This window comes from Aedes aegypti, chromosome 3 (assembly GCF_002204515.2).
Source record: "Aedes aegypti strain LVP_AGWG chromosome 3, AaegL5.0 Primary Assembly, whole genome shotgun sequence".
NCBI lineage: Eukaryota > Metazoa > Arthropoda > Insecta > Diptera > Culicidae > Aedes > Aedes aegypti.
Genome location: NC_035109.1, coordinates 366,980,883 through 367,008,878, shown reverse-complemented (window position 1 = coordinate 367,008,878; position 27,996 = coordinate 366,980,883). Strand labels below are relative to the sequence as shown.

At 35.4% G+C, this 27,996-nt stretch overlaps 2 protein-coding genes and 1 long non-coding RNA gene across 7 annotated transcripts in view; 2 read left to right on the top strand and 1 right to left on the bottom strand.

Moving 5' to 3' along the window:
- The first annotated feature begins 3 nt into the window (after positions 1–3).
- Positions 4–15,639, top strand: LOC5564578. 2 transcript variants are annotated; one of them, XM_021853151.1, is made up of 2 exons: positions 4–692; positions 15,434–15,639. In XM_021853151.1, the coding sequence occupies exons 1-2, from the start codon at positions 497–499 to the stop codon at positions 15,478–15,480; spliced, it is 243 nt and encodes an 80-aa protein (XP_021708843.1). In that variant the 5' UTR covers positions 4–496; the 3' UTR covers positions 15,481–15,639. The 2 variants fall into 2 exon arrangements, with proteins under 2 accessions (XP_021708843.1, XP_021708842.1); XM_021853150.1 differs by having other exon boundaries at positions 56–718.
- On the bottom strand, positions 11,659–12,209 carry LOC110679131. Its single transcript, XR_002502241.1, has 3 exons — positions 12,104–12,209; positions 11,904–12,025; positions 11,659–11,833 (listed from the first exon to the last, which is right to left on the bottom strand). It is a non-coding gene; the product is annotated as an uncharacterized LOC110679131 (long non-coding RNA).
- Positions 15,640–16,997: 1,358 nt separating the features above from the next.
- LOC5564596 (neurogenic protein mastermind) overlaps positions 16,998–27,996 on the top strand; it is a 426,767-nt gene continuing 415,768 nt past the window's right edge. The window contains exons 1-2 of one of the 4 annotated variants that reach the window (XM_021849166.1): positions 16,998–17,296; positions 21,204–21,585. The gene's annotated coding sequence lies outside the window, so the exon portion shown is untranslated. Of the gene's footprint in view, positions 17,297–20,994; positions 21,144–21,203; positions 21,586–27,996 lie in introns of those variants that run through there. The other 3 variants (XM_021849169.1, XM_021849168.1, XM_021849167.1) reach the window with 3 other exon arrangements.

Here is a 27,996-nt window from a genome sequence, read left to right as displayed (position 1 = left end):
GATTACATTGAATTTGTGTAATATTCACATCTTAACAAACAAAAAATTACACAGAAACAGCTGCAACCAAGTCATTCCCACCCACTTCGTAATATCACACAAATCCGATGTCATTTTGCATTCAAAACCAACGCGATAATAAATCACGCAACACTGCCGATGTTTTGCTTCAGTTAATGGCGGACGGGTAAATTAAAATGCGTTCGATCGACAGCTCGCGTCATTTTTTGATGTTTCTGACGAGTTAAGTTCCAAAAAACTTTTAAAATGTGTGGTCCGGATCAATCGCGAGTGCTTTGTGCCAGATTGGAAGCGGTCGAGCGGAAAAACCCCGTGATTTGACCTAATTAGAGCAGTTGTCCGTTGCAAAAATAAGACCTGCGTTTCATCGCAATTTCGTCGGATCCATTTTGAAGGGACCGCACGATTGGTTTATTTCGGCCAAGAATAGCACGGGAAATTGCACCGGCAACATTTTTCCGAAGTGTCCAGCTAGATGGAAAACATCGAGAAAACCGAGGGCACCGTTTCTTCAATGGAATCGCTGACCGTACCGCCGCCGGTTTCGAGAATCGTTTCCGTATCGGATGGCGAGGGAAATGACGATAATGGCCATGGCGTTATGGAAGAGCTGGAGGATTTGATCAGCAGTCTTCGATTTACGATGTCCTGTTATCAGTTACAGCCAGGATGTAAGGAGAGGAAGAAACCGACCTTGGTAACAGTTCTGAAACTTCTGGCAGGTAACTAGGGGAAAAGCACCAATTTTCGACCCATTCATTCGATTTTGGCTTACTTTGTATGAAAATCCGAAAATTGGCACAGAATTCTTGTAGGTCGAAAATTAGTGCTTTTCCCCTATATTTATATTAACTGCTTTTACTTTATTGTTTGCTTTACCCGAATGGCGCGGTGAAGAATGAGCTAGCGCGTACCATCGGTACTTCGTGTAGGTACCTAAAGTAATAAAATAGACCCCAGTGTGGTCCTTAGCTTTTGCCTAATTACTTCTATTCCTGACTCCTCAGGTACATGTCAGGATACGAGCAATCTTAAGGCTAAGTAGCCCGTCATTCGTTTTGGCAACAATTGTAATTGTAATTTATTAACATAACGTAGGCCTGTTAGTTACACTTAAAATCAGGTCAAGGAAGAACACATTTTAAAAAATACAAAGGAAGATTAATCGATGATGACTTTTCAGCTTGCATTTCAAAGTGATAAAACTCAGTCTCGATAGCTTATATTGACTTGAAAAAGTATCACTGTACGCACTAACATGCATAAAGTATGCTGATACTTTTTCAGCTGTGTCAGTGCAAAACCAACTGATTTTCTTTGATTCGAAATCGTGAGATTACTTAGCAACAATCATCAACGATGCGAACAAATTTCAATGACGGCCTACTTCGCCTTAAGGAAGATCGGGTATCCAACGGATTTGCTGCTCCTCTTCGAAAAGCTTAAATCTGAGTCCTTGTAGCAGTGTCAGGGACTTACACAGTACTTGTACTGTGGTCCTCCACCAAAACAGGAGATTGGTGTAGGCCTTCCAAGACAGCCATAAACAAAACAGTACAAAAAACATAGGACCTTAAATGACAACTTGGTGGCCTCAACTCAATAGTTCACTGAGCGTATTCAAATATAGCAAGTTCTTGCTTAACTTCTGATCTCGCCGTAAAAGCCATTGATAACCATGTGTGTAGCTCGTTGTTTCTATGAATTTGAATGGATTTACACGTTGTTCAACAACGCAATGATGAAGAAAGGATCATTATCTACATGCCAGTGGTGTTGATTTGAATGTTTGTTCATTTAAGGCCAAATGGTAGGCTTTTAGGATGTTATGCCAGATTACGCGAGAGTTGTAATGTTCTGAATATTACATGGACTCCAAAGATCATTTTAAAAAGTATTTTGTTAGTCTTGAGGTTCTCTTCAAGAAGTTTTACAACAAAATAAGAGATTTCTGAGATAACATCTAGTTAAACCAAACAGTATTGAAAATAAAATACGCCGAATTTGATTGAATAACTTTAATCAGGGCAAGTTAATACTCAAACCGTATCAAACAGAAAGGTATCATATCACGGAGAAAAAAAATGGTAGAAACAATCAAATTAGGCTTTCTTTCAACCAAGATATTAGGTTGAATTTTGCACAAACAATATTATTTTGATTTCACCATGTACAGTGCTGTTCTGAAAAATAGCAGCGCATGTCGATTTTCATACAAAATGCTCAACTTTGACATGCTGTAGTTTTGTTCCCTTTCAAGCAATCGAGTTGAAATTTTCTCCACAGAACTACAAATATGCCCAATTTTGTAAACACAAAATTTCAAAATTTTCTAAGCCCCTGCCGGAAAGTGAGATACTAGGTGAAATTGTTCGAAAAAATAGCAGTTTTAAAAAATTGAATTTCGGCTTGACATTATAGTTTTAAATTGTATATTACTTACCATTGGAACAATCTCCTCCTACTTATCAAACCTACACCTAAACCGAAAATGTTTAAAATATTTGTAGAAGAAAAATTTTAAAATGAAAAACTGCTATTTTTTCGAAAAATTTCACCTAGTGTCTCACTTTTCGGCAGGGACTCAGAAAAAACTGAAATTTTGTAGTTACAAAATTGATCATATTTGTAGTTCTGTGGAGAAAATTTCAGCTCGATTGCTTGAAAGGGAACAAAACTACAGCATGTCAAAGTTGAGCATTTTGTATGAAAATCGACATGCGCTGCTATTATTCAGAGCAGCACTGTAAGCTGTTTGCAACAAACTAGGAAATTAGGTAGTTTGGTCATCATATTTACAATTGAATTCAACTAACTTTTGTTTTAAATAACCTAAGAGCTGGTTGTTCAATTTGACAGCAGTAAAAACAACCAATATATTTGGTTGTTTTGAACTAAGAAAAAAAGTTTGAAATAACCAATTCATTTAAGTTTTACCTACATTTTTGTTTGTTTTTACCAAAACAAAATGCGGAGGACCCTGCTTATTTTCATCAAATAATTTTAATTAAAAACATAAAAAAGGATAAGACATATTTTTATTCTTTTTAGTGTATCGTGGTTAAAATATATAAATTTCTCCAAACTTGGTTTGGGTATGCATGAAACTGACCATGCCTCGGTCGATGCTCTCCTCTCCAAAAATTCGTGGATATCCCTGACTCCGTAGGTAATAGACTCGGTAAGGCTGATAGATGCTTGAGGTCTGAAAGTTATATGAAAAAAAATAGAGCATGATGAGTATCATTTTAACCTGATTATGTTTAGTGAAGCCAGCTTTTGGTCATCCTTACCTGATCGATGATAAATACTTGTACAGATAATAATTACTTATAGTTTCCTAATACGAAATGTATAACAACGTCAGTTTTGATACCAGTGAATTAATCAGCAAAAACTGCGCAAAACGGCTGTCAATAATACCACTGCTCAACCACAAAAAGAAACAAGCTGTAAACTTTATTTGTTTCAAATCAAAAAATGGGTTGTTTATTCTCCCAAACTTAAACAAAGTTTGAATCAATACGTTAGTTTGGTTGATTCTAACTAATAAACCACTTCGAATTTCAGAAGTAAATTTCATTATTACCAACCCAGTTTATGGCAAAACAAACTATGTTTTAGTTTAAAAGAATATAAATATTTATTTAATTGAAGCGTGATTTTTGTTGAATCAAAATGAAAATATTAGATTGAAACAACAAATTTTATAGGGTTAATTCAAACAAATGTGTGGCTTTGGAGCAACAAATTCATGATAAGGAACAAACAAATTTCTAGTTTGAAAATCAACAAAAAAATTGGTTGTTTCAAACTGATCTGATTGAACTACTGGAGAATCTGAGAAATTGAACTAGTTGACTATCTCAAAAGTTCATTCACGACATTGAAACATTAAACCACGTTAAACTAGCGAAGGACATCCTCTTGTTTTGAATCCTCTTTTTATATTCACAGTTGGTAAAGTGGAGTCCAAACAACGTTTTGGCTCAATTTATTTTCTGAGTACGTGTCCCTTAACGGTTTGGAAAATTCAGTTGGTAGATGTCCATATGACCAGCATTTGGACCTTGGTAATTTATTACACAAGACATTACAAGTTCTGTTCCTTCAAGGATTCCTAAGATAGATTCCGCACCAATTTTTCTTTCAAAAATAATTTTCGAATTAGCACACGCATCAATCAGAAATTGTACAAGAACAATTTAAAAGATTCCTCAAATTTATCCTTCTTTTTTTATCCAAAGATTTCTACAAACATTTTCTCAAATTGACGCTTACATTGAGCTGTTCGGTAATCCAATCCGCATGGTTATTAAATTAATTAGCTCATTACGCGTGGTAAAGATGGACAAATTATATCCCAGCCGAGCACGTGGATTTTTTTCATAATTTCACCCATAATTTGTTCATCTTTACCACGTGTAATGAGCTAATTAATTTTCTCAAAATGTTAAAAAAATCCTTCCAAAAATTTCAATAGGAATTTCTTATAAAAATACTTCGCCATAATTATTTCACGAAGTACAAAGATTTATCGCGGATATTTCCTTTGTAAAATTTATGGAACCTAATGTTTTGAGAAATTTCTGTTTAATGCTGCAGAATATTTTTTGGTAGTTCTTGGAATTATATTTTATAGTTTTGGCTTGGAATTATATTTTCCAGAGAGCGATTATTTTAAATATTTGGTCGCTTTATTTTGTAGTGCTCGTTAGAGGTTGCATGAATTTCAAAACAATGGCAAAGTTTTTATTACAATAATCAGAATTTGTGGATATTCCCTGGGCTTGGGATTATATATTCCAGGGAGCGATGAATTTTGATAATTGATCGCTGTTGTTAGTACAGGGTGTCTACTACCTGGAAAAACCTGGAAAACCTGTAATTATCAGGGAATTTTATTCAACCTGGAAAAAACCTGGAATTCTCAGGGAATTGCGATCACAATCAGGGAAATTATTTTGAGTCTGTAATTTATGATAAATTATGTTCGCGACAAAGAATTTTGGTATCAAAACCCAGAGCTAACTACTATTTGCTGGAAAGTTATCTGGAATTGAAAAAAATTCGGCTGCGCCGCTTTCCAACCTTTATTTTAACTGTTCAGTGAGGATCTTTTTGATTATGAAATTTTATCGACTTACCAAAACATGATTTATTTTTTTTAATATCTTTATATTTGATCAGTAAAGGATTCCCATATGTAGGATTGGTAGCAGGTTTGTTTTAGGAAACTTGTTCTCTATATTAATGCAAGTCTTTATTTGTGATGAAAGGTCTCTGCAGTCTTTATTTTATTCGAAAAGGTCTCTAAAGTCCCTTTCTTCCTTATTTTGCTTGAAGTGCAAAATTTCATCTCATATTTCTCGAGAAAATCTTCATGAATTATCCTAGTGATTTTTTCAGAGATTTCATCTGGAATACTTTCAGGTACTAGTACAGGGTTCTCTTCAGAAATTCTTCAATAGATTCCTCTATCAATTCTTCTAGCAATTTTTCAAAGGATGCTTAAAGTATTTCTCCAGAATTTGCTTCAGAACTACTACTTCCAGTATTTTTCACTTGAGCACTTCAACATTACAACCTCCAGTAATTTTCTCATGGGTTAATTGAACAATTTTTCAAAGACTAGCTTAGGACTTCCTATTTTACTCTCTCTAGTTTTCTTTAGTTGTTGCTCTAAAAGATCTTCCAAAGATTTCCACATATTATCTTCCAAGAAAACCCGCCAAGGTCAACTCCAGAGTTTTTGATAAAATTCGTTTAAGGATTTTTTTTTTCAAGGAACCCGACAAAAATTGCTATGCTATTTCATTCACGGTTACTGTAAAGAATTACTTCAAAAATTCCACAAGGTGTTATCCGAGTAAATTATTGAGTTTCTCTACAAATTTTCTTGGAAAACAGGATAACTGCAGTTCTTTCAAACATTAGTCAACAAATCTGTTGGAATCTCCAAAAGGTTATTAAATGTACCACACCAGATAACACTACAGCAATTATGCCAAGAAATCCATCGATCATTCCTACACAATTTTTTAGGTATTTCGCCTGATGTTTTTCAAGAAGTTCCTACACAAAATTCTGCAATATGTTATCAAGAGATTCAATTGATTTGTTTTTTTTATTATCTTAGCAAAAATCTAGAAAATCTTCTAAAATTTCATCAAGAGTGAGTTCTTCTAGAAATCCTCATTCATCAAGATTGACACAATAACATACACAAGTTTACCATTTGCTTTAGGAATACGTCATGAGTTTTTTCAATTTTCAATTCCATAGTTTTGTGGAAAAATTCATTCATTCATTGTAGAAAAACTCCTGGATGAATGCTTGAATTTTTTTATTTTGAAAACCTCCTTGAGGAATCTGTTAGAATTACTGGAGGAATTCCCAAAGAAATCTTATGAGCAACCTCTGAAGTAATTCCTGAAGGTGACGTTAACAAAAATCCTAGCTAAAATCTTAAAGAAATTCTGAAGAACATTTTTGTAAGAAATCCTGAGAAATTCCTATTGGCATCTGGAAATGTTTCTGATTGAATATTCCAACAGTTTTTAAACGGGAGTCTTGGAGGATGTTCAAGAAAAACCGATGGGAGAATTGCCGGTTAAAATCTTGGGAGACTAAGGGCTTTATTGAAGAATAACTGAAATAATATATGAAGAAATTCCTGATAGAATCTCTTAGCCTATGAGGTAATTTTTGTGGTATTCTTTGAAAAAACCCAGATTGTATTTTTAAATATAAAAAAATAATCTTGGAGGAATTCTGTCCATCTATCTAACTTAAAGAAATCTTTGAAGTTATATCTGAATCTTTGGGCGAATACCTAAAATAATTTTTGATGAAATTGAGAAAGTCATTGAAATTGCATAGGGGTGATCGGGGCAATATGGTCCGCCTAAGGAAAACGTCATGGAATGCATAGAAAAACAGCAAAAATTTTAGTTTAAATGCAAGTGACTTGTACTATAATATGTTATCTTCCATATTACGTCGATAATTAATGTTAACATCAACTTGCAAATTATTTCAGGAACTTTTTGGAAAACCATGTTTTTCTACGTGGTCACCAACCATATGGGGCATTATGAACCACCCTACGGGGCAGTATGAGCCACCTCATTCAATCGAATGATTTTAATTTAAAACAGTATAGAGAAGAGTAAGTCGTGAAGAGTACATTATTGGAAAGGTAATTGTATTAGCTTTACTTGAAATTATTGATTCTAGCGGCTTATTTTTTAAAGATACATAATACATAGTAAACAGACCATGTTATACTAGTACTAAATTGTGATTCTTGGTTCAAAGTATTTTCTAGCAAAGTGTTCCACTTGTAATGGTGCATAAAGATGACTATGCAGTAAAAAAATAATCTGATATATTTAGGCAATGTATTTTTATGTTCAAAACATCGTTAGTTTTGCTTAAATCTAGGTGGCTCATTTTGCCCCGCCCTTTCATCTTGAAAATAATATATTGTTTTTCAATAATTTTGTTTACGAACAAATCTAATTTTGCTCACGAACTGTTCATTATGATCAAAAGTTTCAATGGATTGCTGAAAATTACCAGAATTATAAATATAATAGTCTTACAGACTTAATTAAGAACTGCCAAAATTATAAGCTTTTCATGACGAAGGACAAATTTGTACATTTTTGTAAATATATTGAGTGTTCAAACGAATATTCTTACGGTTTTTATTGTGGTGGCTATTTGAGGCATCCTTTAGCAGATCATAATGACACTAGACATTAAAACACTGTTTTTGAGGTCAAAACCGGGGTGGCTCATATTGCCCCGTATGTTCATATTCATATTCATATATACAAAATGTTTTATTTGTCGTAATGTCACGAAAAATTGGAAATAATTTTAGAAATATTCTCAGAAAAATGTCTGATCTGATTCTATGGTGAATCAAACTCTTTGCTACTGATTACTGTAACCATTTTTAAAATTATTGGAAAATATCTATATAAATAAAAATAGAATGGTGTTTGTATGATACGAAATGGCTCACGAATGAGGCAACGGATTCGGATGATTCTTTCTCCATTTTAATCTTCAAGGGTTCCGACGTGTTTGTGTGTATAAAAGTTCCAGGATGTTCACCGGAAAAGTCAGAAAAACGAGAGTGAACGGCACTGACATTTTGTATGGGACGATTCATAGCGGTTTTCAACAGCCTACTTAATGGCAAGACGAAGTTTGCCGGGACCACTAGTTTGATATAAAAAAATCCAATTTTGCAAAAACAATCTGGTATTAAACAATTATAGATGTAAAATTTCGTAACAATTATTCAATTAAGAACTCTCGAAACATCGGTAAATGGAATTTTTATGTTAAAATATTGTCACTAATAAAAAAGAATTAATTTTGAATATCAGGTGTTCAAATAACCCATGGAAATTAATGAATAATCCTCTTTTTGCACGACAACGCAGTTCACAATGACGAACAGAGAATTTACAAACGAAATAGAAAACATCATCATGATCAAATACAATTCAACTGAATAATATTTAAGCTTAGATATATTTAGCACCTTATTATTAGAATATTGGATATTGTAATATTTCCAGATTGCTTTAAAAAATGTAAAGAGTAGAGTAAATAGCTATTAAATTATAAACATTTTAAAATTTGTCATTAGTTTGTTTCAGCCATATAAAATGAGAGTATTTCTTGCACCTGGAATTATTTGAAAGAACCTGGAAAAAACCTTGAAATATCAGGGAATTTCATTTTGATAAACGAGTAGACACCCTGTAGTAGTTTTGATTAGATATTGGGTGAATTTCAAAGCAATGGCAACCTTTTTATTACAAAATTTAGATATTATCTTCTGACCTAAAGATTCTGGTTAAACTACTGTACCATGCAGTTGGGCTGCACTAGGCTATCACTCATCAAAATTACTTTCTCTTCGGGAAAATATAATTTCAAGCTGGCGAGAAGATTACGAACTGAGGGTGGGTTAGGAGCACAATCAGACCCTTGAATGTGCAACGTGGGGTAGTAATTGGGAATGCCATTGACGGTTTGTAATCTTCTACAAGGTTTTCGAATACCAACAGGACGCGTGCACCGGGTTGCGGATAGGAGCAAAGGGAGATCAATAGCATCTACTTAAAATAATAGAGCAAAAAGCCGTTCCATGATAAGGTAATGTTTAGCGATCTTCTATAGTGTTCTAGTACTATAAAATAATTGATAATATCAATAGTGATAAGAACATGAAATAATACCTAATACTTAATAAGTACACTGCAGCTTCAATGTAGTAATAAATTAAATAAAATCATTTTTCTATACTTGACAAGGTTTTGAAGACAATCAATGAGTTAAAGAACTACCTATTAGAAATGCCACATCAGCTAAGGCTACATATACAAATATTGGTCATAGGGTCATGGCGAGCATTCGATATGTATGTCTATGACTGATTCTTATCTAATAGGGACACTAGAAGACCACGTAAACAATTTCGAAACAAATTATTTTTATACATCGGTCTTACGATCCGAAAGGCTCAGCTATGCTGCAAAGTCATTTTATAAGCTATTCATTACTACTGTTTAATTGTTTATAATTCTAACAAAACTACATAATTAACTCATTACTAATCACTGTTCCTATCCAGCTTTTTAAGAGCGCTAATGGCTGCCGCAAATAGGCTCTCTTTCTGGTAGGGATCAGTCGATATGACGCTTGGCTTGGGTCAGCTCAATGTAAATCGACACAAGCCAAACGTCAAATCGACTTATCCTTACCAGAAAGCGAGGCCGTTAGCGGCAGCCATTAGCGCTTTTAAAAAGCTGGATATTCTCTCTTTCTCTCCTTATCTGTTGCATGATTATGAGCATCACTAATATAATGCATGAGCATGCACAATTATGAATAATTTCAGGATTGTAAACGGATACCTGGACTGGATAGAATAGCTTCGAAAAGGGTGCTCAAAATATAATATTTTTGGTCTGGGAAGTATTATCATCAAGCGTAAGTAAAATATTTCCATTATTAACTCCTAGATCACACAAACAATTGAAATAATAATATCAAGTATTTTTACATAAATCAGCATCGTCATTCAGTGCAAAAACAGATACAATTTGTAAAGTTATTACCATCGATAGAATTGCGCTCTATGTTCAATCAGTATCAAAATCTCCTAAAGCGTCGCATCGTGCCATCAGCAGCCCTTAACATCACTCTCATATTGTTATTATTTTGTTGTTTATTAAATTTCTAGAAAGCGATCAGCTTATCCTTTCTTACTTGTACAATGGCCGGTCTATTTGGAATTTTAATAAGTCAAATCAAACTTCAAAACTCAAATTAAATTGCTTTCAACACATTTACATTTTGCAGCATACATCTCATTACTGTGTCAAGTCTTCTCCAATTCCCTATGCCCTACCCCAACCCTTCTTATCCTTTCCGATGGTGTTCAAGCGGTCCGCATAGACTATTACGGTCATTACCTATCCCTTCCCCCGGTTTTGGACTGACTTGCGCTCTCAATGCCCCACCAAACGCTGCAAAATGAAAATGAAAATGAAAAATGAAATAATCAGAATTTGCGGGTATTCTGATTCAGTGCCCCTTTTCAAACTACTGCTTATTACGGTTACCATTAATTGAAATCATTTATACTCAAGGAAAATATAATTTTAAGCTAATGAGAAGATTACAAACTGAGGGCGGGTGAGGAGCACAACTAGACCATTGAATGCGCAATGTGGATTAGTATATGGGAAATGCCATTGACGGTTTGTACTCTTCTACGAGGTTTTTTGAGACCCAACATAGTGCAAAAAGCAGTTCTATGATTAGGTTATATTAGCGATCTCCTATGGTGTTCTAGTACTATTAAGTTTTTCACTCACTTGGAATTCTGGCCTCGATAATATCAACAATGATGAAAAAAAATTTAATACTTATTTAATAAGTATAATGTAGCTTCACTGTAATAATAAATTAAATACAATTATTTTCTATACTTGACAAGGTTTTGAAAACAATCACTGTGAGAAAGAACTACCGATTTGAAAAGCCACATCTGCTAGGCCTATACATATACAAATGTTGGTCATAGGGTCATGTATCTATGACTGATTCTTAAATATATAATAGGGGCACTAGAATACCACAACCACACGGACAATTTCGAAACAAAATTATTTTTATACATCGGTCCGAAAGGCTCAGCTATGCTGTAAGGTCATTTTTTAAAGCTATTGATTAGTACTGTTGAATTGTTTATTATACACAGAGAAAAAAATGGTAAACCCAAACAAATTTTAGTTATTTTCAAACTAAAGTTTAAGTTGAATATTGCACAAACAAAATCTTAGTTCCTTTCAGCCTCTTGGAGTGGTTGAAACAAACAATTATTTTGGTTGTATTTTATCGACAGAACATTTAAATTCAACAAAAGTTTATTTGAAACAAACAAAAAATAGTTGTTCATTTTGACGTTTGTGAAAACAACTAATGCTTCAGTTTGTTTCAAACCAGGATAATCAGTTTGAAATAGCCAATCTCAACTTTGTAACAAACAAACTCATTGTTTGAAATTAACAAACCTATGGTTGTTGGTAGGTTTACTAATGATTTTATATATTTAATATCATTTAATAAATACTAATGGTGGTTTCATTTATTTATCAGATAACAAAAGGATTGCATTTTTTAATTAGGCTTCAGTTGCTGCTATTCTTTTTCATTCAAGTAGGCTCCTGAAATGCATCAGCGTTGCGCTTGTTTGAAACTAATGATGGATGTTTGTCTGCGAAAATAAACAATTGAAACTTAGTTATCTGGTATGATATTATACTACATAATGCTTTTCATAATACCTTGTGCCATTTTCAGTAAAATGATCCTTTAGGTGATCCTTCAAGTTAGATTTGGTACATTTTGAGGGTAGAGTCCCAAAATGGTATTCCTTAGTGAGCAAAATGCTTTCGATTCCACTATTCTTGAAAACAAAACAGGGCAGTTGAATTAATTCCCTTACTGAATGGTAATCATGATCGGAACAATGTGATCAACTTACCTTATAATTTAGAAAATATTCTCCTTCACAAATAAAAATGACATGAAGTACATAATGGGCCGTATGAATAAAATGTAGTTAAGTTGAGTTTACTACAATCTCGGTAGTAAACGCTATATGTGGAACACGAGTGGAATATGTTTGTGTCATTTTCCTTTCTACACCTTTCGAACATACTACAGTTAAACCTCCATGAGTCGATGTTCCATTACTCGATATCGACTAATGGAACCATACTAAAAATCAAATCTCATGGTTACTTTGATGGTCCCTCTAAACGACTTTCTATAGCTTTTCTGTTCCATAACTCGATATTTCCATGAGTCGATGGTCCCTTCAATATCGACTCATGGAGGGTTGACTGTACAAACAACGCGTTGCTATGAATAAAGGTAGCATTTACTACAAAGCTACTGGTAGTTAGCTTAAGAGGTTGTTACTCATGCTTTGAGATTGCGAAATTGAATGGAATAATTTACTTTTGAGTAAAAATCATGGGAAAACGATATGAGTTTTGATATTTCGGAAGGTATTTTGAGTTTTGCTTAGGAGTTATGAGGTGACGAAAACATTCGCCCCGCCAATTCTGAGATTCCGGTAAGATTACTGGCAGTAGCAATTTGTAATATCCGTGTGAACTCTGGCATTACGATAATCATGTTATTTTCTAGGAATTTTAGGATGTCGGTAGGAATTCAGATATTTATAATGTAATTCTGAATTTTACGTGTAAATTCTGACACCTCAGATTCTCAGATTTCCTTTGAAATTCCGGAATTCCTGTAGGAACATTGGGATTCCGATAGGGATGTCGGATTTTTTATGATAATTCTGGAAGTTTAAATACCATTCTAGGAATATTGCGGAAATATTAGAAATCTGGTAAAAACTCTAGAATTGGGGTGGGAATGGGATTCCGGATATTAATCTCTTAAAATTCTGTGGGTATCTTTGAGACGGTATTTCTGTAAGAATCTATGAGATTGCGGTGGGATTCCTGCGAATTATTGTGTGAATATTTGTAATTCTGAATACAATCTTTGTAATTATTGTAAAAACCTTTAAGATTCCGTTGATCTCCAGTTCCGTTGGAATGTCAAAGCAAAGCTTTAATATAAACCTTTTGAATGTCGGTAAATATTTTATAGATTTCAATGGGATTTTTTGTGAAATCGATAAGAATTTTAATAATTTCAAAGGGAACCCTGGATTTTTAGGAGAGATCCTCATTGAATTCTTACGACTACAAATGGAATCACTACAATTCCCATTAAAATCTCTACGTTCTAAGTTCTAGAAATTCCAAGGATACTATCAGAAACCCCACCAAAATAACGAGAATATCACAGAAACACTTAGAACTTCCGGAATTCAACATGCTGTTAAGAAAACACACGGGGAGCATCAAAATTCTACCTCTCTAAATTCTATTCTCAGTATTGGTGCTAGAAAATATGTAATTCCTGATTTGATAGCTGTAGTCTCAAGATCTCTTCATAGATGTTAAGCTAGTATTAAAAAAAACATCAATCGCTGGCGTTGGCGAAGACCGAAAACCACAGTTATGCGCGATATTCTGAAATAACTCCAAGAAGGGAAATGCTTGCAGATTACTTAATGTTCTTATGAAAATACTCAAAACATACTTCCAAATGAAAATTTATATCGCTACCGCAATGTATTTATCCTTATTCAGCGCATTGCCTGATTCCGCGCAATTAGTTAAAAATTTGATGAATTTAAAATGTACACATGCACATTCGCTATATATGCTTAATATTTCACAGTTGTACTTTAACAATAACTTTTAATTGATTATTATATACAGTCAAATTTTCATAATTCGATATTAAAGGGACCATCGAGGTAGCCATGAAAACCGACTTTTTCTATGATTCTCTAACTCGATATCGAGATACCGATTATCGAGTAAGGGAGAGTTGACTGTATTAGAACTATTTATAAATGCGCGGAATTGAGGTCTTAAGTGCGTCGAATAACGGCAATTTACGGTGCCTACAGTATTGGACAAAACATTTGCAACTTTTTCGATTTTCCATACAAAATGACCAACTTTGGTGAGCTATATTTCAGTTATTTATGGACCGATTTGAATGAAATTTTGACAGAACATCAAACATAACTTGAATTATAACATATATTTTTGAGTGTTTTTTTTTTCAATCACAAGGTTGATTCGATTTGACTAAAGTGAATTTTTTGACGTTATTTTTATAAATGACACAACTAAACATTTTAAAGGAATAGCTTTATGGTATCTTCAGCAAAGTTGTAGATTTTAACGAGATGAACAAGTTTGCTGAAGTCAGTTTTTGTGCAGGGCTGATTTTGAGATAAATTGTTTTGAATTTTTCGTCAAAAAATACACTTTAGTTAAACCGTTATAACTTATAAACTTGCGATTGGAAAAAATATTCAAAAATATATGTTAAAATTCAAGTTATATCTGATGTTCTGTGAAAATTTCAAATCGGTCAATAAATAACTGAGATCTAACTTGGTCATTTTGCATGAAAAATCGAAAAAGTTAAAAAAAAATGTCCAATACTGTATGTTTATTACTTATTACTTATGTTTATTACTTGGTTCATTAACTAAAAACTGTTGAAAATCATTAACACCTAATTTCTCACTCTTTTGTTCGTATTTTATGTCAAAATTCGTTTGTTCAATTTTTCATGTCAAAAATTCTTGAAATACACATTTTTTTTCAAATTATTTTATTTTTTATTATAACTACCAATTTTATTGATTATTCAATAGTTTTACCTTGCTTTTGTTTTTTTTTTTGTTGGATATTTAAATAATAATTATGCAAATCACCACAAAAAATCGCTTGTGAAGAAGAGATAAGAAGGTTAACAATTTCATTAAACTAAACAAATTTATGAAGATTTTTTTTGAAGAACTTGAATCTGTAGTGGAATTTTTGCTGAAATGCTTTGCAAGCAAGAGAAATAAACCTGAAAATATCAGGGGCTTCTTAAGTGAAATTTCAACATGACTAGCCAAGACTTTCTTTGCGCAATATCTGCAAGAATTTCTAGACGAAACTGTTTCTAGAATTGCCAAAATTCCAGGCGAACCTTTTGCAGGTGGATTTGTAGATATTTTTGCATTTATGAATTCCCAAAAAAAGGAAGAATTTAAGATCTTGGGAACTGATATTCCTGTAAAATATCAGAATAGAACTTCCGTTTTATCTAATAATACTTCGTCGATATTCATATAATAGTCATCTGTTATTTTAGAATCATGTGTAGAATACTAAAATTCTAAATATCAACTATGTTTTCTTTTCTATTTTAGATCGGGACGAAAGCTCGAGCGATCCACTGTTTGCTGAGGAAATCTAAACACTGCCTTAAGTGCCTGAAAGGGCTCACTGCGGTTCCATGGGTTTATCATCTGAAGTCGAGCCTGAAGCCTCCCAGTCGTTGAGCTCCTTATTTGTATAATTCTTGCATAACCTGTGATCTCGCTCTAAAAGCCAATGGTAACCGAGTGTGTAGCTTGTTGTTGCCGAGCGAACGAATGGATTTACATGTTATTCAACGATGCTACAATGCAGAGAGTATTCTCCTCTATTTCCCAGTGGTGATAGTTTGCATCCTGGGCCATTCATTTGCTTAGAAACAAAGCTCTACACACTCGGTTACCAATGGCTTTTAGGACAAGATCACAAGTTATGCGAGAATTGTTTAATGCACAAAAAATAAATAAATAATTTAAACTCAATTCTTTTGTTTTTATAATTTCCAAACATATTATATCTTCTTACCATAAAATTCTTTTCAATGGTTGAATAAATTGCTTTTAATTATTTTACAAGTTTATAAACTCGATAATTCAATATAAGTAAAACTCGAATTCACATATTATATTCGATTTAAAAGTGGAAAAGGATTAAAAAGCAATTTAATCAACCATTGATTTTGCTGAATTATGATCAGGATTGCCCTGAAATCGCTTAGATTACACAGTTTCTATATTACACCGCATCGATTACATCGTATTGGATACATTGAATTTATTACATCGGAAAAATTACATCGCTCGCGTTTGTTACACCAAAAGCCCACAAGTACGTCGGGCTGTGTAATATTACACAACCGAGGGAATGACTTGGTTGCAGCAGTTTTGATGTAATATTCAACAACTTTTTTTGCTGTGTAGATGGCTGCATCCCGAAGTGTTTACAATTTCTCTTATTACCCCTTGTTCGTCACACGATGAGTGCTTCAAAATAACCAACATGTTGAAACACCCCTCGATCGGCAAGTCGGGTTTTGTTTGACAGCTGTTCCAATGAGAATATATACTAAGGTGTGGAAGAAGAAGCAATGGCTACGTATTAGTTAAGAGAAAAAACGTAAACAAAAATAACTACGTCACTAATTTACACGGCCTCTTATGGGAGCTCGCTCGCTTGTAGTTGTAAAGCATTTTGCACCGTACACGGATGTCACGCACACTAAATGTCGTCTTCCTCACCTCGGTATATATTTTCATTGCAGCTGTTCCCAAACACAGACATCCGAAGAGAAAACACAAACAAACCCGATGTAAACACAACACGGTGAACGTCACACGCTCCCGTCCAATGATGGAAAAATGCATGCAACGCGCGAAGCATCGATCAAAACGGAATCGGTGATAATTATGAATGGAGCACCGTCTCGTCGCCAGCGCGAGAGGTGTCACTAACACATTCGCGGCTGTAGCGCTGAAGCAACAGTCGCCACCATTGCCGCTTGTTGTTTCACAAGCGTTTTTGAGGTGTGTTGGTTTGGTTTCGGAGTTTGGGATGATTGCAGCAGCAGGTCTGTTCTCTGTTCCACCGTTGTGTGTCGTTCCCGTGCTCTCGAGGGTCAAGTCGCCAGTTAGTTGTTCGCTACATGTCTACTCGTACGGCGGCGTTTCGAATTCGGCTACGTTACTCGTGTTAATTGTAGTTTTGTGTCAGATTTGTCTGTTGTGCATTAGAGGGAGAGAAAACTTACCTTCGATTATATGTGAAAGGATTCGCCAAAGGCAACCCCTAGCATTCCACGCGAACCGTGAACCCCTTTTCGGCAGAGCCTGGAATGTCAGTGCTTGACGGTAGAAACGGAAACATCCGGTGTGACAGTTTGGAGTTGAGAAGAAGTTTGTTCGTGCGGATCGCGCGAAGTAAGTGAAGTATTGTGAATTTCGTGCGAAATAATCGCGTGATTGGGAAACGATGTGAGAGAACCGTCCAAGTTGGCGGCGGCGGTGGTTGTTGATGGCGCTAATTGACAGTTCCGCTCTGTCGGATCAGTTTCCCCTTTATAGCGAATGCGATCGCGATTTTGTGTGTACGAATTCTCGGGGTGTACGGAGAGACGAGTCGGTGTGACCTATCCACCCCGAAGGGTTTCGTTAATCGTTGGAAGCGTTCTTCGGTATTTACACGGCTGATGGTGTTAGTTCAGGGTTCGCTGATGTGTATTGTTCGAAGCGATCCAGACTGGATTGATTGCGTGAGTGAAAGGTATTTAGTGCGGCGATCGCGATGATCGCTGTCGTGCGGTCAGTGGTTCTTTCATGGGCTACTTTGATCGTGTTGATTATTTTACACAATTGATGAGCACTTGTGGGTGGCAAGTTTTCCAAACTTTTGTTATTGTTGAGTTAAAGTTTGGTTGAATTTCTTAAGAACTAAAGCTTTTGCAATGATTGGAAACTTCTACCATAAAATTGAAGATATAATTACTTTGGGTACATTGCGATGAGTTCTATCATTATATAAAAAGTAACTTTTGAAATTTGAGACAGTTATTTGAACAATTGTATGTAATATTATGGCATTGGCAATGGTTTCAGTTGTTTTAACAATAAAACCAATCCAGAACTAAAAAATTCAAACGTTAAAATGTCAACACAGATAAAGTTATGACATTTTCAAAATCATTGCAAAGCTTTATTGGTGTCATCGAATTATATCAATCAAAACTCCATGCAAAGCAGTCTATAATCGAATCAAACAGGAAAGGGAATAAAAACAAAACTCTCACGAAGACAATCAATCGCGCACACCAACGCTTCTAGGCGACGGCGGCGAGGACACATGCTATCACACTCATACACCTGCAGCTGCAGCGCCGCATTCGATTCCCGACAAAGGGTATGCGGTATTTCGAATGATTTCCTCAAACGAAACACCGCGGAATGCTACGGAATCCAATTATGCGAAATTTTCGTTTTCTGATTTAGTTTCGTTTCGTCAAATGGCGAATTCTTGAAATTTACAGCGTTCTGAAGTGACTTTCAACAGTTCCTATAAATCGAAATTAGTTATCCGAGGTTTGCATTTGATAATTGATTCTATGGCCCTTAAAACATCTAAGAACTTCTTGGGTAACCTTGAAAACCTCTGTGAATCCTTCGAAAATTCTTCAGTGCACTTGGGGACTCCTTAGTAAGTTTTTAAAAGCCCTGACAACATTTAAGAAACCCTTAGGAAAGCTATGAAACCTCATTAAGTCCCCTTTAAGAACCCTCTGAAAACTTCTGGAAATCTGAAATAGTTTGGAGCTTTTGGACTTTTTATTGCTAATTTTCCATTTTCATGGTGCATTTATCTAGCTACCTCTTGAAATTCCCTTTGAAACTCATTGGAAGCACTTGAAAAGGCTTTGCAACCCCATGGAAACGCTTTGGGAATCCCTGGTTATCCTTTGGCCATTCAAACCCTTGTTTAACGAAGCTACCTAGAAGTACATCGCTGAACTTAATGGTTGGTTACAAAGTAGTCAAGAACCAGACGCATTTATTTGTTCAAGATAGTTTACACCGTTTTTTTCAGATTATTTATCTGAATAAGACACTGAGCGTTATTCTTGTAAAGCTTAGCTTTTATCCAACCCCTTCTTGGATAACAACCTGTTAAGTCGTAGACCCGGAGAAGGCAGATAAAGTCTTTAACGAACAATGGCCTGCTGAGACAATGGTTGACCGTAGAAGACAGACAAAATCCTTAACTGACAACGGCATGTCGAGGCGTTGGTTCGTAGAAGGCAGACAAAATTTGTAACGGTCAACGACCTGTCAAGGCATTGATTCCGAGAAGGCTGACAAAGTTAGTAACGCACAACTGTCTGTCAAGTTAATGATTCGTAAACGGTAGACTAAGTCGTCAATACACGACAGCCTGTCGAGGTGTTGGTTCTGAGAAATCATACAAAATTTGTAACGGACAACGACCTGTCGAGGTGTTTGTCCGGAGAAGACAAACAAAGTCTTTAGAGGACAACGACCTGTCAAGGTCTTGTTTCGAAGACGGCAGCAAAGTTTTTAACGGACAACAGCCTGTCGAGGCGTTGGTTTGGAGAAAGCAGACAAAGTTCAGAATGACCAAGGGCGTATCGGGGCGTTAGTCTTAAGAAGGCAGACAAAGTGTAGAACGATCAAAAACCTGTCAAGAAGTTTGTCCGGAGCTGACAGACAATGTCCTTAACAAACAACGACCTATCAAGTTATTGATCCGGAAAGGGAAACAAAATCCTAAACGGACAACGAACTATCTAGAGGATGGTCCAGAGAGGGCTGACGAAGTTCGTAACGTACAACCATCTGTCAAGGTATTGATTCGGAGACGGTAGACGAAGTCGTCAACTTTTTTGATAATTTATTCGCTTAATTTGCTCCAGAATTCAAACTTCATGTGTATTATCAGCAAATTTCATAATTAATTTGATGCTCAAAAGTTATCTCTTAATGGTTTCGAAAAGTATTGTATTTTGCCATAAAAGAAAAACGAAGAATTTTGGAGACTACATGTTGAAAAAATCGATTTAATCTAAATTTTATTGTGCAATTTTCATCGAATTTTGTACAACTTTGGCGACCTGTAGATAAAATTGTGATGCGCTGAAACATTTCTGGCAACGGCATCAGATACAGCAACCCTAAATCTACACACTGTGAACTAGACTATCGAAATGCATACATTTTGCCTTATGAAAGGTGGAACGGTTATTGCAATACGAACGCAGTATCGTTTAAAACATCATCTGTAATCAAGGTTTAAACGCTGTATCGTTTTAAACATCATCTCACATCAAGGTGTCGATAAGCGTGGTGTACGCACGGGCCTAACGATCGCAAAGTCCTTGGTTCGATTCCAGGTTGCCGTGAAAACATATTTTTGTTTTGAAATTTTGGTTTCACAAGGCAAAACTATGAATTTCAACCCGATTTATAGTGACGAATTTTCATAAGTGGTTCCTATGTACTTCGTCCATTTGCCTGAGTTTACTAGAGACACAATAATTTGATCCTTGACGCAACGGAATGTAATGTTTGTTACGTTCTGTGATTGAACATAAATTACATATCGCATACCCTTATCTCTCCGTACACACCCATACACTCGCAATCAAAACTGCTGGCTGGCTGGAAGCAAAGGAAATACAGTGTTCAGAGACACCGAAGCACTGCTCTACAGAAGCGACCGGGGGGACCCAAGCAAAGCATAGCAATGAGAGACAAAACAGCAAAACACCGGTTTTTTGGTCATTTGCGTGGTGGTTGCCGTAGTTGTTGTTATTGTTATTGACCGAGGCAGAAAGAGAATCGCGCTGTTGAACGTTCGTGAAAGAGAGACGACACACGACAAACGAACGACCGTTCAAAGCGGAACACAAGAGAATACAGTGTACGGGCGCTGCCATAGTAAACGCGTCGAGCGACGCGTCCGCGTGTGCGAGCCCGCAAAGCAGAATATCAACAACAGGAAATCCTTTGATCGCATCGCGTTCGCGGACGCAGACGCGTTACTATGGCCTCACCGTACGAAGGTACGAAGCGCGTGGACAGCGCGAAACGAAGAAACCCAGTCGAAGAGTGCGGCGTGCGCGCGTGGTGAAGGGAGTAAAACAAAAAGTTCAACGATGAAATGAAGCCTACTTTGATACTTACCTCTTCGGTTGCTTGCTTGCTTGCTTGGATTGCTACTCTTTCTCGGCGATGTATACGATGGGATGGTGCTGGGATGGTTGTTTGTTGATTTCGCGTTTTTTGTTGTATTTTGTTGAAATTCGTTTCTTTATTTTAGCTTCGAGTGAGAATGTTTGATACAAGCACAAAGCCACAGTACGGTGGTTGGTGGTGATTGGCGATTAATTAAGGTGAAATTCGAGCAGAAGAAGCGAAGAAAGTAGGAAAAGTGGGAAGAAGAAAGTGACATTAACCTTAATGCAGAATGAAAGGTGTACTGTAAATAAATAGTACAAAGCCAATGAATGAATGAAGAGTGGGCGAAGATTTAAAGTGTGAAACGAGAAAAATGTCATTGATGGACGGGAAGAGCTCGGAGAAGAAGTGGTGAAAAGTTTGAGGAAAATACTAACGCAAGCTGAGCAGATAACGGTTATTGGATAAAAGACACCCAAAGTTAATTGAGTTTTATCGACAAAAACTCATTAACGTTGACAAAGGTAAGTTTCGATGTGCTGAAAAAACATGAAATACATATATTCTTACAATTTCAACTTTAGCAATTTATAAACATAATTTAATAGCTAATTAGCAAAATAGGTATATCAATTATATACATTTGCAATTTGAAACTATCGTCAAAATACATATTAACTAATTCAATCGAAGGTACATCGCATTCTAAAATGTCGGGTTTCATATAGAGTTTTGAGCGTAAGATTGAAAGCCTTTTCTTGTGTTTGTTTTCCTTTAAACTGTAAAATCTGTTCACACTTGAATTGCAATAAATTCTTCGAAGGTTGAACATGATTCATAATCGCTCATGTCATGGTCGCCATGTTCACTACAATTAAGAAAATACATACCTAAACTCACAGCTTCTTGTAGTAATCAAAAACTTCTTCGTGTTCCTGACCTAGATCATCATAAAAAACGTTATCAAAACTGGTCAAATTGTCATGTAGTATAACATTGTTTTGTTCGATTTTTGGTCCGTGCCCATGAATGTCGAATTTCTGCCGGATAAACCAATGGAAGATCAAGATGTCTAGAAGTAATTTGCTAGACGAGATGGACTTCAAACTATAAATACAATACAACATTGCGTAAAGTTCGTTTATCAAAATGCTGCATCGAAGATAACTAGAAAAAATTCTGATGGAATCTTGGTTAGTGGCAGGCTTACGGCTATATATCGGTCCAACATCGACGACGGTATTCGTCAGTGCTCAGTCCTGCACCTTCCGAGCAAAACTTAAGGGTTAACCTCCATTGGACCAACCAGGGTTGAAGCTATCTTTAATTGTAAATTAAAGAATATTTATATTTTTTTATCCGGAATTCTCCGGAAGTTTAAAGCAGTTGATCAAATTAGAGCAAAGTGAATGTCCTTATTTGTATTTTAGTGAAACTACTTCCACAACCTTGCATTTTAAACCACATCATCTTACTGCTGAGAAGCCAAGTTCGCTTATCTCCATCCATAAAATAGGTCATTTGCTACTTATTGAACGTCCAACAGGTTCACCTTCGGTAATTACTCAAACTATCCGACTTAATTTGACATCCGCGTAAATATGCAAACTCAGAGCAAGTAGCCTAAACAGCTACCTTATTTTGCAAACCGTGAACAACCATTTAGGAAAAGGGAACCCAATTTCCAACACAAACACAAACCATTACAACAGAACGGCTTTGTTGCCTACCCGACGAAGCGGAAGAAACAAAATAATAATAGAATGAGTTCCTGTTATATTATTGTTTATGTCACCAGTTATTATAGAACTTGTATCGGTGGTTCTTGAAATAACAAAAATCTTGCAGAATTTACTTCAAATTAAATAAAAATATAACAAAATTATCACTAATTATGTTACTGCTCGTAAATTCAGACGAGATTCACAAGAAACGTATAAATGCCATGAGGGTCATGCACAATTTATGTCACGCTCCAAGGAGAGGGTCAGGCATAGAGTTTGAAAGCTTACAAAAATTTTGTAGGTTTCATTCAAAACGCTATAGGATAGGAAGGTTTCGGAAAAGTCCCAATTTACCGTGACTTTATTTGTATACCATCCCACGTAACAAATATGACATATGTTGTTATAAATCTGTTAGAAAAATGTAACTACAGTCAATTCTCCTTAACTGGATTTTGAAGGAACCATCGAGTTAGAGAGATATTGAGTTATAGAACACAAAACCAATGCAAATGCGATCCAAGAGACCATCAAGGTAGCCATGAAAACCAACTTTTACTATGGTTCTCTAACACGATATCGAGATACGAAATATCGGATAAGAGAGCATTAACTGTAGTTATAAACAAAGCCATCTTGATCACAAAATTATATCTCAACCTTCTGTTATTTTCAACTGCTGCTGATAAAAAAAAAGTGTTACAATCTTGTTATGTGATTCTGTTCGGCTATCCATCCATAGATACCTACGTCTCTCTCACTTCGTAGGCATTTGGCGCAACAGTCGGTTTAGCAGTTAGCCCGTCAGTCAGCCAGCCTGCTTCGAAACAGTTATTTTCAGTTTTGTTTGGGTCGCGCGCGCCGTGGCTTTTCATTTTTTTTTTTTTTTTGCTCAGTGCCTCTTTACCCCTCGAACTCGTCCCTTACCATTATTGCTTTGTGGAGAGGAGATACCTATGACGAGGCGACTGTGTTGTAGGTACTCCAAGAGCGTATTGCTTCATTAACCCTTCGTTGCCTTCTGGTACCTTCGTCCGCATGTGCTGATGGAGAAAACCCTTCGCTTGCGTCGTCGTCTCATGATGTTTCCTAACATTTTTCAATGAAGTTCAGTTTGTGTCGGTGGAAAATTTTCAGACGAATTTGGAGTGACAAAACTTTTTTCCGAGTATTTGTCTTTTTGTTTTGTAAAATTCATCTGAAGATCAGTTATCCTGTAAAATTATAGAAGGGGGACGGACCTGGTGTATTGGTTAGAACACTCGCCTCTCACGCCGAGGACCTGGGATCGAATCCCATCCCCAACATAGTCACTTATGACGTAAAAAGTTATAGTGACGACTTCCTTCGGAAGGGAAGTAAAGCCGTTGGTCCCGAGATGAACTAGCCCAGGGCTAAAAATCTCGTTAATAAAGTCAAACCAACCAACTAAAATTATAGAAAGATTATGAGAAATATCCGTAGCACACATTGAGTAGCTTACAGTGAATTCAAACTATCATGGCAATTTACATAATTGCAATGCAATTGCGAATGGACGTAAAATCTCATTTTTAAAGCTCTTTCTTTCGTCGCAATCTGTATCACCAGTAGATAGCGCACTGGTAATGCTTGCTGCGCAGGCTAAGGGTATGTGAGTTTTTCTTCTGTTCGCATTTGCCACTTCGATTATTATTTAGATCTATTGTGGTATGTTCAGTACCATGAGTGTAAAGTTCATGTCGCATTCTCCACTTCTATTAAAAACTATTTCAATTTTAACACTTCACTTCACTTTGCAAATAAAAATAAAAATATTTGCAAATCACTAGTAAGACGAGCAAATTTCGCTATACTATTTTGCTTATCTTGTGACAGATAGACCTATTTCATCTGCTACTTACCCAGCCAACAAATTTGTTCACATAACTGAGATTCAAATCAGTAAAGTGAACGCTTATTCGGATATAAAAGATTGTTTAAAATGCACAGATTCCCTCTAAGTGGAGGCCATATACGTACATTCCAGAAAATGCAGTGTGGGAAATACAACTTCAGACAAGTTCGTATGGTGCTTTCTATAATTTCGTATATAATAGTATATTGTACTTTATATGACTTGGTTTTAACAAACAAACATAAAATAAAAAAAGCAAAACGAGTAGATGCAAGTCTCCACGCAATGATCTTCAGAGCGATAATCATATTGGCTACCACTGTTCCGTTCAGTCACTGTTGAATGACACGGAAATCTGGCAAATATAAATCCAATAATATACCCCATTCATACTGCCACCCATGTTCAAGAGAAGTTTTCATCGATACATATCGTAAATACATCAGTTAGCTACAATAATGATGCATAAGTAATTATAATTATTGCCCAGCCAAAAAATTTGTTCACGTAACAGAGTTCGCTATTCGGTAACACCAAATTGTTGAAAATGCGAGAATTTTCTGTTTAGTTTCATTACAGATCTGGACATTCGTCCCTTCAAGCTTCATCAGCTTAGTAATCTAAGTAGCATAACAAACCCCGAAAAATCCTTTTTTTTCCTGTTACAAATGTATTCCCTAACCTTGAAACTTCCCCAATCTCACATAGTTTTTAGAACAAATACAAATTTCAAAATGTAAATAATGTAAAAAAAAAAAGACAAGATTTCGGCTCTGTTATGCTCTACGGCGCCTGATGGTAGGCTCAGGCGCCGTAGAGCATAACAGAGCGAATGAGATAAGTAAAAAAAATAGAGTTTCTATCATAAGTTACGTCTTGCCTTTTCAACTGCTGTTTTTATTGTGAAATAACATGCATTGTATACCATAATAATAAAGGCAAACCAAATAAAAAGTCGTGTCTCTTATTTTTTATGGTATTTCATAAAATAAATTCTGATTTTTCAATAAACGCTCTTCGATTAATGTTCTCAAAATTGCTGGTTGCAGGCTTACCGAATTAAATATTGTCTTCTCCGCAAGTGTCTAATGATTTTTTTATTATTCCCTAAAAAAATCCCTCCCTCTCTGAATTACATAAATTATCGTATTCAGGGTATAATGAAAAAATAAGCATTTGCTACACTAGTATCAATCGATATCTCAGACTTCCCTTAATATGACGAAATATATTGAACTGCTTATAAATTTTCTTTTGTTGTAATTCGTTGTATTCAACTATGTGTGATGCGTACGGGTTAGCTGACCAGATAAGACAGTTATAGTTTTTTTTTTGTCATTGGTGTCATCAATCAATCGGTTTCACAGACTTTACTTCACAACTCATAGAGAGATTATTGATCTATCCAGTATTTTACACTAGCTATAAAACTACGAAGGGTCATTCAATTTCGCTGTTTTTATAACCAAACTTGAAAAATAATATTTTTTTGTAATTAATATATTAAAACTTCTTTTTATACCGTTTAAGGCACTAAAGGACAGCAAACCTTTACGATGAAATTTGTGCTATGCGAATACGGATTTACACAAATCTTGAAAGATTAAGTTCAATCATCGCTTTGTTCGCGATGGTTGGCTCGACTATTATTTTGATAACACGAATGGCGGAGCATATCAAATACATTTTTGGAAGAATTTTTCATTTCTAAGGTAGACATTATTTGGAATGCTTCAAATTTATGTTCCATTGAAGTTGGAGGAAGGGAAGAGGAAGCGTATTTTGACACGTTCATTAGACAGTTTCACAAAAATCAAAATTTCTGGGATTCAACCAGTCACCCCCAAGTCCTAGTTGCAATACTAAAACAAACTACCAGACAAATTTTCATCCAATTTGGAGAAGATTAGGAGGTGCCTCAAGTCGAAATTGTGTTTTTTGGCTATTTTTACATTCAAAAAATTCTACCGAGAATTTTTTTTTTTTTTTTTTTTTTTTTTTTTTTTTTTTTTTTTTTTATTGTGAAATAATAAGTACAGTTCGCAATTGGATTACATGGTAGCTTAAATCTACAGCTTAAACATAACGCCTGCTCTAAGTTTCCATTTAACAAATGTTTAAATAACGTCCAAAATGCTTATCAAAAACTTTTCGATTGTTCCATCGTAATTCTCTAAGCTGTCGTTTAAACACAAATAGACTGGGCTCTGGCCCTGCCAAATTAAACGAAATCACTCGCACCGTCAACCATAATGCAGCTTTTTGTTTCTGCGATCTCAAACATACTCTTTGTGAAAGGAAATTTTCTAAATCAGATACGTCCGTTTTCATTCGCGTCCGAATGATCTCACTACACCATTGCCATACTCGCTTAGCATTTGGGCACATTTTAAGTCTGTGGGACACGTCATCTACGGCCCCGCATTTTCCACACAAGCTTGCATTTCTTCGAACATTGTAGGCTGAAAGTTTTTCTCCTGTAGGGATCAAATTGTTCACAAAACAAAACATCTTTGATCGGTCATTGAGCGTAATAAAATTATAATTAATATTCTCCCACAAAGTTGCCCAATCAATGTTAATTTTCTCTTCAATCTTCGGAATACAGTTGTTCATGTCAACGAAATAGTCATAAAAACGCTTTGTTGAGTTTAAATCTGTTCTCGCTTTTAAGGAAACTGCATTTGATATCCACTCTCTTGCGTTCTTCGTCAGCCTTTGCGATGTACTTAAATCAAGTAAATATTTCTCTTCAAAAAAGCATGCTTCAGCATCTTCATTGTAAAGCAAATTTTTTATGAAAAGTGCTTTCATTTTTGCTTCTGGATCAATCAACCTTAATCCGCCTTTCAAATAATCTAGATACAATTGATTGCGTTCTACCCTAAAAATCGACCCGTTCCAGATAAAATTTCCACAATGTTTCTTAATTTCTGCTATGTGTCGATTCAGAGGTGGAAAAATTTGCGCAACATACCAAATCTTTGACAAAATGAATGTATTTAGGACTACACATCTTTCAAAGAGATTTAAATTCCTTATTTTATGTTTTTGCATTGTACTTTTAATGTTGATTATCATAGAATCGTAATTAGCTACAACTGTCTGATTCCAAGTTTTATAAAACTTTACTCCTAAAATTTTGATACTGTCTACTTCCTTGATTTTTTGTGGTCCTAACTGAGCTTTATTAATACGCATAAATGAAGATTTATTAAAGTTTATTTTTATTCTCGCATATTTTGAATAACACTCAAATATATTCAAAAGTAAATCAAACTCTTCCTCACTTCGCACTATCACATTAAAATCATCTGCAAAAACTATAACTGTTA

Coding starts and splice junctions, on each gene's coding strand:
- LOC5564578 (XM_021853150.1), top strand. CDS start 497: ATGGAAAACATCGAGAAAACCGAGGGCACCGTTTCTTCAATGGAATCG. Junction 719..15,433: donor AGAGGAAGAAACCGACCTTG/GTAACAGTTCTG, acceptor TTTCTATTTTAG/ATCGGGACGAAAGCTCGAGC.